Raw genomic sequence first — 13710 nt, 5'->3', positions numbered from 1 at the left:
AGAGGTCTGCAGGTTCACTCAGGTATGTTTTTTTCTTCCTCATCTCAGCTCAACCAACATAAAACTACTTATCTTTGTGCAAAAGCTGCAGGACAGTTCTATGATACAAAACTGCCTGGGAAACAGCACTGACAAAGGTTATGCTTAGTGGAAGAAACACGTAGGTTTCCATATGCAACTTGCAGAAGGATTGATGTGGCACACCCCCAGTGCCATGGCCTTGCTGCAGACAGATATCTGCACAGTAAGATCTGTTCTGCTTTTGGCTGAGTGTATGGGGAAATAAGGAAGGCAGCTGGTAGGAGGAAACAAACATTTCTCACCTGAAGATGACTACAGTGACCCACAAGTAGCCCTATGAAGTAAACAACTGACTGTGGGGATGAGCAGCCAGAACATAGGGAGGGGATCAGGAACAGCACACGGAAGGGATAACAGTTGGACAAAAACATCCGTGGCATCGTCTGACTTGATGACCCACACAAGCTCAGATCAGAAAACTCAGTAACAAACTGGGATGGGTGAAATAAGTTTTGGGGATGATGTTCCAAAGACCCCAGAGGAAGAGCTGCCAGGACGCCCACCCACTGTGTGGAGCTCACTGGAGCCACCGAAGAAGAGGCATGGCAGCCTGATGTGTTTTTTAGCCTGAGAAAAATATCACTGTTTCCTTGGGGTTTTCTTGGTGGCTTTTCTTTTTTTTTATTCTGAGACATGACATACTTGGACTAATTTGAGGCACAATTCACAACAAAGTTACGTTGCAGAAACTTAAATTTTTTCTCCCACACATAACATAAATCTTTCACTAAAATGAAGCTTTTCACATTTTCAAAGTATTACAGGCAACATGTGGGAAGACCCATGCAAAGAGAATTCCATACTGCTCACAGCTCTGAGGGCAGCAGTGCTCTTCTTACCTGGCTGCATCCCTCCTAGTCTTTGCTGGATAATCTCCAAGCGATGGATGTATTCTGTAAGTGATCGGTCAGTATCCTGAGTAGGCACAAGTGACTTTTCTGAAGTGAATGGAGGCAATCTTAAAAAGGAAAACAAAGGTTTGGTTTTTTTTCCTCATACCACACTCAAATTTACACTCATACAGACAGTAATCCAGTGCAAAGCAAACTCAAATATCAATAGACACCACCACCAAAAACTTGCACGTCTCCAGATTATAAAAAACATATACTAGGCAGCTTTGTTTACAGAGGAGCAAAAAGAAAGGATATTTTGCTAAGAGCTGGAGTACCTATGAGTCTCACTTTCCTGATAAGCAACCTAAAGTTCCTCTGCTAAGAAAGCTGCAGTCAGAGGCAAATGCAACAGGCTGGATATACCCACTTGTATGGAGAAGAGCATGCCTCATCCAAGTGTGTAGTAGGCTACAGTCTACTTCAAAGGACAAGGCTGAAAAAGCTTAAATCACATACTGTGACTGTAGTGCTTTATTCTACATTATCAATAGTTTAGAAAACATACATTCTATGCAGACATACTGCTACCCTGGATGTGCAAGCTCTTCCCTTTCCCTGCATCTCTGTATAAAGGAATGCAGTTCCTATCAATCCTTTTTCTTCATCTCTGCCAGGAAATTCTTCTCACATTCACATCTGATTTTAGCTGTCACTAACCCAATCAGACAGTAAAAAGAATCCACTACAATTACTTTCACTGTTCTATACAATACAGATGACTTCTCAAGATGTGAGCTGCCAGTGTTTCTGTCTATCAGATCCTGATACATGCTGAGAGAGGGCTAGGATGGAGCAGAATTTACGTTTATGGGAAATGCTTGCAATTCTCCAGAATGTTTTGCTAAATTCTATGCAAAACAGAGTGCTACCTGTACTTCCTGAGAAGTGCTATCCTGTGTTGCTCCCCAAATCAGCCAGCAGGGTTACAAAATGAAATCAAATCTAAAACAATTTGGAGCTTCTGTTGTCTTGGAGTAATGCTTTATCACCACAGCTGTTTTCTTGCTACCTGGTGTCCCATTTTGGCTGGGACAATTTTCTTCAGAGAAGTTGGTATGGTGTTGTGTTGTAGATTTAGAATGAGAATATTAACAACGGAGTGATGTTTTAGTTGTTGCTGAGCAGTGCTGCACAGAGGCCAGGACATTTCAGTTTCTTAGTTTCCCATACTATCCTGCCAGCGAGGGGGGTAGGGAGCACAAGGAGTTAGGAGGGGACAGGACCAGGACAGCGAACCTAAACCATCCGAAGGGATATTCCATAGCACATGGCATGAGAAAAAACTATAAAACTGAAGGAAGTCGCCCAGAGGGGCTGCTGCTGCTGCTCAGGGACTGGCACTGGTCAGTGAGTGCAACACTTGTTTTATTTTGTTGTTGTCTGTTGGGTTTTTTTGCTTCTTTGTTTGTTGTTTTGTTGTTTATAATTCTATAATTCACAGACAAACTGGAACACACATACCCCAAGTTCTCCACCTCTCAGTCTGTGCAGCAAGTTTGAAGGTAGTTAATATTAATGCAATGCTGTCCTATGGAGCCAGTTCTGCAGGATGAGGAACCCACTTTCCACACACTTGAAAATTAATCCCAATTTAGTAGGCAAAAGCAGCAAGAACTACCCCTCAAAGAAGGCTAACAGACAGTATCATTGGAAGTACTTTCACGTATCCAGATGGAACTGGAGAGCACCAGTGAGTGTTCGAGGTGCAGGGACATCAGACAACACTGAAAGCAAAAGACATTCTCTTCTGTAGCAATCTGAACCAGAGGAAACTTTTACCAGACCCAGACATCTTGTTTGAGTACTTCTTCCAAGTAGTGGTGTCATTTTTAGCAAAGTCTGTTTGCTGAGGTGATTACATACCAACCAGACTGAAGACTGACCTGCTGTGTGACCAGGGAGAGGATCTGGGGGAGCAGCTCACAGATCTTGCAGAGTTGCTCCTGCGGCACAGGCCAGTATCCCAGGTTGAGGGAGAGCTTACACAAGCAGCTGGGTGCTGCTGCTGTTTCAGAACTTCTGTTCTGGCACCAGAGGCTGGGTTAAATATGGAACAGTTAGAAAGTATTCACTGAGAACCACTTGCAACAGCCTTTTTTACACTTAACCAAATTAAAAAAAAAAAGCAAGAATTACAACAGTATATATTTGGTTTTGGTCTAAAACGTATATTACAAATGCATATATTTTAGTTTGTGAGACAAATGACAGAAAAAGGAGGATCATTTGCTATCTTTAATAACAAATGCTCCTTCAGATAAGTCCTCTTTTCAATCACTATCCATGGTGTGATTTCTTTTGTTAGCTTGATGTTATTTTTTAGCGAGGTTTCAGAGGAATCATACCACAAGTAGTGTATAGGAAATTAATTGTTTTTTTTTAAAAGGAAGTATTTCCAACCTAGAACACTGAAAATGATGTAGTGTGTTCATATACCAAATAATGAAAAATGTACTGCTACATCAGATTTTTGTGTAGCATTGAAAAGCCACAACTGGAACATTACACATACTAAGACAGTTGTGCAATAGTGGGTACCACAAGAAGATGTTTGTTCAAGTTCTTACAGACATATCCATAGGTAACTCAAAGGAACCTAGCCCTTCCTGAACTCTACCATTATTCATAGCACTTAAAATTCAGAAAATATCTGGAACAATTTAATACTGTTTTTCATCACTGTCAGCACAGGAAAGTACATCCCTTCTATGAGTTATTTTTTATATTGTTTGTACCAATTTTAATACTGTTACAGGAGTACTTGTCTTTGTCTTATTAATAACTTTTGGCATTGATTTCCATTATAGGTAGCTTTAAACTGTATGAAAAAATTATCATAAGTTTAATGAACATAACTGCTTTAAAACTTGAGCAGTAGCAAGAAAGAGGAAGAGTTTGATGTTGTAAAGTTACAAATTCTACAAGCTTTCAATTTTAACTTCTTACAGTGCCATTTTAAACTCATAACCACTATAAGAAAACAGACAAACAGATCTGTGCTAACATAAATATTTTGCTTTTATGTCTGTTGTATGGTGATTCTTTGTCTAATGAAACATTGCGACGAGTAAATTATCATTCAAAAGATGTGCTTGACCAAAAGCTTACCTGTATTACTTCCTATATTTTGAGAAACGGTTCCACCCTGGACATTTTTTCTGTTAAGCTTGTTCCACTTTTTTACTAAAAACTTCAACCTTGGTAACAGAATAAATTTGTACAATCATTAATAACAAGAAAAAAATACACTAGATTTTAATATTAAACTTTCTGTAGGCACGAAGCATATTAAATATATTATTTGGTCAAGTTAACAATCCTTGTAGGAATGGGGAACAATTTTTTCAGTTTCTGTTTTTAGAATGATGACTTCATAGAACCAAAGAACATTCTGAGTTGGAAGGGACCCACCAGGATCGAGGAATCCAACTCCTGGCTCCATGCAGCACCACCCAAAATTCAAACTGCATTTTCAAAAGCTTTGTCCTACCACACTACCCTAAGGGCTCCAGAGCCACAGTACATGATTTACACTTGGTTTACATTAAATAACATTTCTTCTAAGGTCTAGCAAGTCAACAGTTCACAAGAATTCTTGAGAGCTGACAGCAGTCTATCATTACAAAATCCCGGAATGCCTTTTTTGTTATACTGCTAATAGAATGGATATAATTCATCACAGAGATACAGCTAGATCCAATCCACAGAATGCATGCACTCAACCAGCTAAAGATGAAAGATAAGAACAATACTGCCAGCAATGCTCCAGCTCTCAAATGAGCTACAGGCTATAGCAGAAGGCTAACTGCACTGCTGCTGCCAGCAGAGTGCAGCATGCAGAGCACAGCTACTGCCAGTGGCTTCCCAATGATAATCGTGTCACCAATCACTTCTCTGCAGTGCCAAGAGGACCTCATCTTAAGGATCTGAGGTGACAGCAGATTGTTTGCATTAACCTTTATTTCTTTTCATTATTATTAGTTTGTTTTTAACCCACTCCTGTTTGTTTGATTTCCCCAGTTTCTAAACACTGAAGAAATGAATTGTGAGATCACATAACCATGTAATTCTATGCATATAGAAAGAAAAAAAAGAACAAAAATAAAACAGTAACCAAGTACCTCAAAATGGCTTTTTGGGGGGATTGCAAAAGAGGAACAGACATTGGAGATTAACCACAATATCCTCTTTACAGTCTTAGGACACAGTTGCTTTGAGCTGGGCAACAGCAGATAACTCCCTTGGTTTGTACCCACTCAGAGGTGCTGGAAACGTTTGCCAGTTTTGGCATCGTTCAGCCACTCTAGCCCTAAACTCCAGGGAGCTTCAGATGGTTAGTTTGGAGTCTCTATCCTTTCATACTGCTATCACTATAGCCTCTACAACAGTCTAAAGACATCCTGTGCCAGCTCCTGAAAGTCTTAAACTTCATGGTGACAGTTTTTAGTAGACAAGGAGATTGCTCATAAGTAACCACCTATTACATTCAAAACTTTTTTTTCAATAGATGGACTCAGGAGACATTAAGGGACAGTGAATCATCCTAAGCACAGATATCAAAACCCACTCCATAGCAAATAATGGTGCATGACAGAGTCATGCTCAGTGAAATGCAGGCTACTGAACTCAGGAGTTCACTCTGATGGGATGGTAACAAGAGGCTACCTAAAGAGATGAGAGAAAAATGAAAGGGTAACGGCTTGCAATTGTTGTGCAGTGATGTGCAAATATAGTTGTAATTGAGCAATTCTCAAGAGACAGAATCACCTTTTCCAAATGTTTGGTTTGGTACAAATTCAGTTTCACACTGACTCTGAAATGGCAATTTGTCCAAAGAAGTTACAGCTACATGTTAAAGTCATATTCAGCTTACCAACTTAAGCCATACCAACTTCCCATTTTATCTACATCCAAGAAAGCAAGTGTTTTGCTTTTACCTTGATACAGCAATGACTGCTCTGACTGCACATCTGAACTTGATAAGAGGGCGGGAGCAGGACGCAGAAAGCTGCAAGTCTGCAGGTGAGGGGTAGATTCCCATGCGTGATATCAGAGAGAGAGTTGCTTGTTCACAGTCTTGGAATCCACCGAGAAGCAGCAAGAGGTATTTCTTCTGATAAACTAGAGCCTTTCTGAAGCTCTCTGCTCTTAGGTACTTCCTATATAATCTTTGTAACTGGAGGAAAAAAAAATTAAAGCCATGAAGATTTACTTGTAGCAAGCCTAGAAAAGTTGATTGCACTTTCCAGGAAGAATTCACACAGATTAGTTGTGCATGGGTATCTAAACTGATTTTGCTTTGCAATATTATAGAAAATATTATAATTATTGGTATACTTATCAACTACAGAAGCACTGAACAATGAGGGTAGTGAAGCACTGGCAAGGGCTGCCCAGAGAGGTGGGTGGATGCCACGTCCATTCGTGGTCAGGCTGGACAGGGCACTGAGCAATCTGATCTAGCTATAGGTTTCCCTGCTTATTTGCAGGCAAGTTGGACCAGTAGACCTTCATAGGCCCCTTCCAACTCAAGCAATTCTATGATTCTGTGATTTCTTTTTAAATTTTGAAGCAGCATTTATTATACTGACTCTTATTATTTGTATATTTTTGATGCAGAGTATTACACTCTGAACACCATAAATAAAGGTTTGTGCCACTTCACTGAGCTCCTTTGTGCCTCGCGTAGGCTAAAACGTTCTGGCACAGTTACTGGTTTGTGTGCTGTTCCCAGCCACATGTGGTCAATGGGCTGCACACATCTGGTTTAAATGATGTGCTAATGCATTGCCTACTCCTGCAGCTCAAGACTGACATTTGCTAAGCATCATTATTGTTTTACCTTAGGACTGAATGTTTCTACCACTGGTTTATTTTCAGATTCAGCAGTTGCTTTAGCCAGTTTGGATTCTGCCTGTTTCAGTGCATTCTGCAGAATGCTTCTCTCTTGCTGCCAAGCAGCTCTTTCCAATTCTTGAACAGGGCTGGTATCATCTGCAGATATGATCTAAAAAAGAAAACAGAAGCAAGTGACCCATGGTAGCTCCTGAATGTTACTTCCACAGCCAAACATCTCAAGTCAAATAACAACCTCGCTTTATTTGTCAAACCAAACAAAAACAACCACGACAGTAACCAGTGGCATTCAGGTGTTAAATGGTACAAAAAGAAACTGAAATACACAAGCAACCCTAGTTAAGAAGTATCAAATTGATTGTTAAACAGGTTATCCCTTACCTAAACAAATGTCTGATCAGTTTTACAAGAAACTTCATCATGGTAATAACAGAGAGGCTCCCCAGCACATGGGAACAGAAACAAATCATCTGGTTTGCTTCCACATCCAGAAGCAGCACAGAAACTGACACAGAAAGGTGTTTGTTTCATAAACATGCACAAAAGCACTTGTAAAGCATATACAGATGTAAACTCTAAGAAAATAGCATTCAATTCTGAGAATATTTAGCTTTGTGGTAAATCAGCTTTTCCAGATTCAATTTTTACAGTTCTACCTTCACAACCCTCTTTGTATCATCAATTCAGTGGTCAACAGTTACACGTGTATGATGCAGCAGATCAGAACGAAGAGGAAAGATGTTTCTGAGATAGTTATTATTTTATCCTTTGAAATAAAATCATTAGAGGAGCCAATACACACAGCTGACTCCAATTTCTCCTTGTAGTTTATTTTAGTACAGACTTATTAGGAGTTTGAACTTTTTCAGAAGTTATTTCTTAAGAACATTTTAATACACTAATATTTACCATTTATATTTGTCTTTTATGAAGAGAATAATTTTACAAGGAAAATACTTTGTTTGATGAAGGACAATGTACTAGAGCCATTTAAGAGATATTTTCAGCATCTGCAACATTTATAACATCAAAAGAGCAATAAAACTCTTCAGTCAATTAATGATTGGTATGTACTCATGTATTACCAATCCCTCTACGTAGTTCATGCTGAAGCTCTTTCTCAAGGTGAAAAATTGCTGCTGGCAGTGCTAATCTATCCTGTTGGTTCTGTCAGTTTTGTGCCAGACTTCCAGGTCCCTATTCTCCTACAACAGATCTACCAAAGAAAGAGATCCCTGCAATGGTTTCCTTACAAAACAGAAAAGGAAAAAATAAAACATGGGTTCCAATGCTGTCTGTACCTTTGCAGCACATAACTCACCTCCCTCCTCTCTAACTTTGCAACTTCCTTTACAAGTTCAGAAAGCAAGGGCTTTTTACTTCTCAGCATACACAAAAAGAGCTTAGAACACAACAAAACACCAAAATCCCAAGAATCTTAACACAATTTTCTGTACTGCTTTAAAATTAGGTATTTCCTTCTTTCTCGGTTAAATTTTTGTCCTGTGCTGATTATCTAATTCAGAGATGGTCTATGCAAATTCAGATTTTTATACTAAAGTTAGGTAAACTAAAGCACTGACATGAAAGCTATGTCACTACAGTCACCAGAATGAAAAAGAATAGTACTCATAGAACAAGGGCAGAGATAAGCACGTGGTATACAAAAACACTTCAGGTGACTATTATTAAAAATAATTCAAACAAAATCCACAGTCTTATAATGAAATGGAGGGAAACAGAACTGGTCTCTCCAGCAAGCATTCCAGTAAGGAATCCCAGGCCTTCCACAGATCTAAAGCTACAAAGCTGAATTTGAAGGCAGTAACACATATAGTCCAAGGAGTCCTGCCAGATATGCATTAATGTGCTTGATCTACTGCATCAACTGACACTACTGTCTGTTCTATTCTGTAGCATTTTGCTAGTTTCTCTAATAGTTCTCTACTTAAGAAAACCCGAAGTGTAACAAAAATGATTTCCTTTTGTTTCTAGAGCACAGGGTTAAGCATACTTAATGGAACAAGAAATGCAGAGAAGTGACTGAATCAAGAGGCAATTCTGGAGAATAGCCTGAAAAGGGAGCAGAGAAAAGGGACGTTTGCCTACAGGAAAAAAATGACATCAAGGTGTAATTGTACTCTGAGCTAAATGAAAGCATGTCTTTAGAATGCTCCTCTGAAAACTTCTTAATGAAGTGAGTGGGAATTAAAAAAGAACTCCATGTTTTCCTTTTCCAGTAGAGTAATAACCTGTAGTAAGCTGAGTCAGACAAATAGCTCAGTTCCAGAGAGTGCTCTAATAAGTCAAACGGAGTCATAAGTAAGTTAAACGGAGTCATAAGGAGGCTCAGCTTCCCCACAGACAGTTTTATGAGAGGAAAACATAGCCAAATAACTTCAGAAATGCCTACCTGTAAAAGGTTATAATCCCCTCCCTCAAGGCTGGAGATGACCCACTTGGCAACCACCTAAGTGGCCGCACAGATAACAAAAGGAAATTGTTTACTGTCTTCTGAAAGCTGTTAGACACAGGGAGAGCTTGCATCATGCCTTGCCAAGTTTTCACAGATCAAGCTTGTATTATGGAACACATGACAATTACAGAAGCTACTAAAGTCTCTAACAGTCACAACTCCTTCTCAAAGGTGTTGTTTTTTTTTCCTGGGGATCCTGTACAAATTTGTAGGTTAAGCAGTGAAACCATAGAGGGAAGATGAATCTAACAGAGTCAAAACTATTGTTAAATCTGCTAAATCCAAAAAGACCAGAAGGGCTACAATGCATTTGAAGACCTCTTAACTATAGAAAGACATACGCAATAGTGCAAAGTAATCTGGTGAACAATATGAAATGTAAAAGCTATGTCTTTTATGTGTTTTCAAACAACACACCTGAGTTCAGCCTTCAACAATTGCCAGGTTGTGTAAAAATGTGTAACACTGCAACTATCAGACAAAACTTCCTAATGAAATGACAAACCACTGTTATGCTTTTTGAAAACTGCTTGGCAATGTGCTGAAAAATAACTGTCTGGACATATTCAGAGGAGAAAGCAACACTCTGCACAGTTTGATACCCTCAGACATATTACATACTTAGGAAGAAAATTCCTTCAGAAGTAGACTCAGCAATGCAACAAAGACAGAGACATACATACAAAAAGATAAACTAAATATGTTGGTATGAAGACAATAAATACTTGTATAAATACACCAACAGTATGAGGAAGGCTAGGGAGAATTCCAAACCCTTGTTAGATGCACAGGGAGAACACAGTGACATCAGGACAAGGCTAAGGTACTTCATGCCTTCTTTGCCTCAGCCTTTAATAGTAAGACTAGTCATTCCCTGAGCACACAGCTCCTTGCACTGAAAGATAGGGGTGGGGAACAGAATAGGTCCTGCATAATCCATGATGAGATGGTTTTAGACCTGCTCCAAGAGCTGGATGCTCACTAGTCCATGGGGCCAGATGGAAACCCTAGAGTGCTGAGGGAGTTGGGGGATGTGGTTGCCAAGCTACTCTATCATGTTTTGACAGTCCTGGCTAACTGGGGATGTCCCGGTGGATGGAGACTGGCAAATGTGACACCCATCTTCAAAAAGGGCCAGAAAGATGATCCTGGTAGTGACAGACCTATCAGTCTCACACTGGTGCCAGGGAAGGCTATGGAACAGTTAATCTCAAGAGCTACCACAGATCAATTAAAGGTCAGCCAGGGGATCAGGCCCAGTCAGCATGGATTTATGAATGGCAGATCCTGTTTGACAAACATGATTTTTGTCCTAAGCCAAGGTGACCCACTTAGTGAATGAAGGTAAGGCTGCCAATGTGATCTACGTGGACTTCAGTAAAGCCTCTGACACTGTCCCCAGCATCCTCATGGAGAAGCTGTCTGCCCACGGTTTGGATGGTCATGTGCTCTTGCTGGGTGAGACACTGGCTGCACGGCTGGGCCCAAAGAGTTGCGGTCAATGGAGTTAAATCCAGTTGGTGCCCAGTCACGAGTGATGCCTCCCATGGCTCGGTACTGGGACGCTCCTATTCAACATCTTTATCAATGATCTTGATGAGGTGATCAAGTGTACCATCACTAAGTTTGCAGACAACATCAAGTTGGGAGGAAGTGTTGATCTGCCAAAGGGTAGAAAGGCACTAGAGGGACCTGGATAGCCTGGATTGATGAGCCAGGGTAAACTGTACGAGCTAAGCACCAGGTCCTTCATTTTGGTCACATCAACCTCAGGCACCCTACAGGCTTGGGAAAGAGTGCTGGAAAGCTGTCTGATGGAAATGGACTGTGGTGTACTGATGGGCAGTCGGCTGAGCATGAGTCAGCAGTGTGCCCAGGTGGCCAAAAAGGCCAATGGATCAGGAATGGTGTGGTGACCAGGACTGGTGAAGTCATCCTCCCACAGTACTCAGCACTGGTGAGGCCCCACCTCAAGTACTGTGTTCAGTTTTGGGCACCTCAATACACAAAGGACACTGAGGTGCTGGAGCAGGTCCAAAGAAGGGCAGCAAGGCTGGTGAAGGGCTTGGAGAATGTGCCCTATGAGGAGTGACTGGAGTTCTTCAGTGTGGGGAAGAGGAAGCTGAGGGAAGACCTTACTGATCTCTTCAAATACCTGAAAGGTGATTGCAGTGAGAGCAGGGTTGGTCTCTTCTCACTGGTGACAGGACAAGGGGACATAGCCTGAAGTTGCACTAAGGGAAATTTAGGTTGGATATCAGGAAACACTTCTTTACAGAAAGTGTTGTTAAACACTGAAATAGGCTCCCCAGGGAGGTGGTTGAGTCACCATCTCTGAATGTGTTTAAATACCACCTGGGTATGGTGCTCAGGGACGTGGTTTAGTGGTAGGTTGTGAGAGATAGGGTAGTTCGGTTTGCTTGTGGTTGGGCTTGATGATCTTTGAAGATCATCAAGGCAAAAAAAGAACCAAAACAACCAAATTTCCTCAGAATGTTAAAACAACCCCAATACACACACCTCCAACACCTCCACAACTCATATATGTACCAGAACAAAAAAACCACAGAATAATTTCCTGACAATGAACAAAAATATGCCATCTTCCTCACCTGAGATGCAGGAGGAGACATTAACTGTGATTTTAGTTCCTTTAATGTCTTCAGTAAAGATGCTACAGCTTCATCATTTGATACATGCCAGTCGCTAACTGTCCTGTTAAAAAGAAATACTTTGTTAGTATCTGGTTGATCTGTAGTAATCTCATATATACATTCTTCCTTCCCACTGAAATATCTTCTTAAGTATTGATGCTGTCCTGATTTACTACCTATCACACACAATACAATGAATACACACAAATCAGTAATTTTTATTAAATAGTGTAATTTATAAATAGTGCTGAACAAGAATTCAGAGATCTGTATTTTATACCAATCTGAAATTCTACCACACAAATTCAGGCTGCAGCAAAATTTTACTAGTATTTTACTTTGCTGCTAAAGAAACAAAAATTATTATAATATATATTATATATATATATATATATATATATATATATATATATATATATAGTTATTGTGCTTGGCCACTCATTTCTGATGACCAACTTTTTCCTTACATGCTCAATGGACTCCCCCCATTCCAAAGATGCAGCTGTCTTGATTAAGCTTTACTGCTCTCCAAGTAGATCAATGCAGTTAATAAACTAACAAAAAACTCTTTCCAACTCCAGGTTTTTCTTTTTGGAGTTGTTCTTTTTACAAAAGGTTACTTCACGGACCTAGTTCACAAGCATGCATAAACAATTTTAACAGGAATGGCTGCTGTGGAATGTCAACCTTCTAAACAGAGTCTGCTAGCACCATGAAATCACGGTTTCACCTCAGGTAGGCCTTGTAAAGCAGAGAAAGTGATACATGACCCATTTCCTTCAGCTGATGGTTCTCAGCCATGATCTGCATGGGTTCAGAAGCTGTATGGAAAGAAAACTACTGTTTTACAAACAGTATTTAAGCTACTCACCTATCTACAGTTTTGCACATGAACTCAATGAGATGTGATGCTACAAAAAGCAACTGTTGTCTTATCTTCTCCAGCTGTTGCTTCTGCTGCTGCAAGTTGAATTTTTCAGTTTCTTTTGTCACAGGCTCACTGGCATTTTGATCTTTCTTTGAAGTACACAACGGTTCTCCTTGATTACTTAGAGATGGAGGACTTCTTTTTGCTTCCTCTAAGACTGACAGGATTTCCTGCATCTCTTTAATTCTTTGTTCATCCCTCTGGTGTTGCAGTTCCAAGTTTTGCTATTTGAACAGAGTAAGTAGTAATAAATTGCCACTTGTACATATACGCATACACATACATATCAATATCTGTATATAGATATACAGACCAGATATAAAAGCAGCACACCAACATATCCATATCTCAGTGCTTCTTAAGCCATGAACTACTTATAGAGGGAGATTTATACTACTGCCCTCCAGGGTTTCCAGGAAGCCACTTAACAATCTCAGAGTGGGCATTTTCTCCATTTATTTCCTGACCTCATGACTGACAACTGACAAGTCTTCAGAGTCTACAAAAGCCTCCCTCTTCCTCTAATGAAAATGAAGGAGCTGAGAAGCAAGGGTGAAACTTAGTGTGTCTCCCTACTGTGTTTAAACCACACTCAAGGCCTTCTCCATTTGCTGACAAGGTGCAACCCCTAGCACAGACCTCAACCTAGAAAACAGCTACATTTGAATAATGCAGGCAGCTGGTTTAAGGAATTTGTCAGAATGCTTTGCTACAGGGAAGGAAACATTTTAATTAAAGGACACTATCCATTGGGTGAATTCCCACTTTGCGGCTAATTAAATCTTAAGAGTCTCTTCTGATCTTTCTGCCAGTCCTTCT

The 13710-nt window shown here is 40.1% G+C and overlaps 1 protein-coding gene across 1 annotated transcript in view; it reads right to left on the bottom strand.

Annotated features, from left to right (window-relative positions):
- PCNT (pericentrin) overlaps nucleotides 1–13710 on the bottom strand; it is a 94057-nt gene that overhangs the window by 1155 nt on the left and 79192 nt on the right. Inside the window, exons 44-50 of the mRNA XM_065750921.1 lie at nucleotides 12835–13115; nucleotides 11922–12024; nucleotides 6820–6984; nucleotides 5915–6153; nucleotides 4086–4174; nucleotides 2861–3014; nucleotides 921–1039 (exon numbers count right to left, since the gene is read on the bottom strand). Of these exons, the coding sequence (XP_065606993.1) occupies nucleotides 921–1039; nucleotides 2861–3014; nucleotides 4086–4174; nucleotides 5915–6153; nucleotides 6820–6984; nucleotides 11922–12024; nucleotides 12835–13115 (1150 nt within the window). The remainder of the gene's footprint in view (nucleotides 1–920; nucleotides 1040–2860; nucleotides 3015–4085; nucleotides 4175–5914; nucleotides 6154–6819; nucleotides 6985–11921; nucleotides 12025–12834; nucleotides 13116–13710) is intronic.

The sequence above is a fragment of the Cyrtonyx montezumae genome, unplaced genomic scaffold, assembly GCF_038088225.1.
Source record: "Cyrtonyx montezumae isolate F1298 unplaced genomic scaffold, pur_monq_1.0 scaffold_7, whole genome shotgun sequence".
Lineage (NCBI taxonomy): Eukaryota > Metazoa > Chordata > Aves > Galliformes > Odontophoridae > Cyrtonyx > Cyrtonyx montezumae.
The sequence above is the reverse complement of the archived record's forward strand: the minus strand, read 5'-3'. Positions and strand labels throughout refer to the sequence as shown.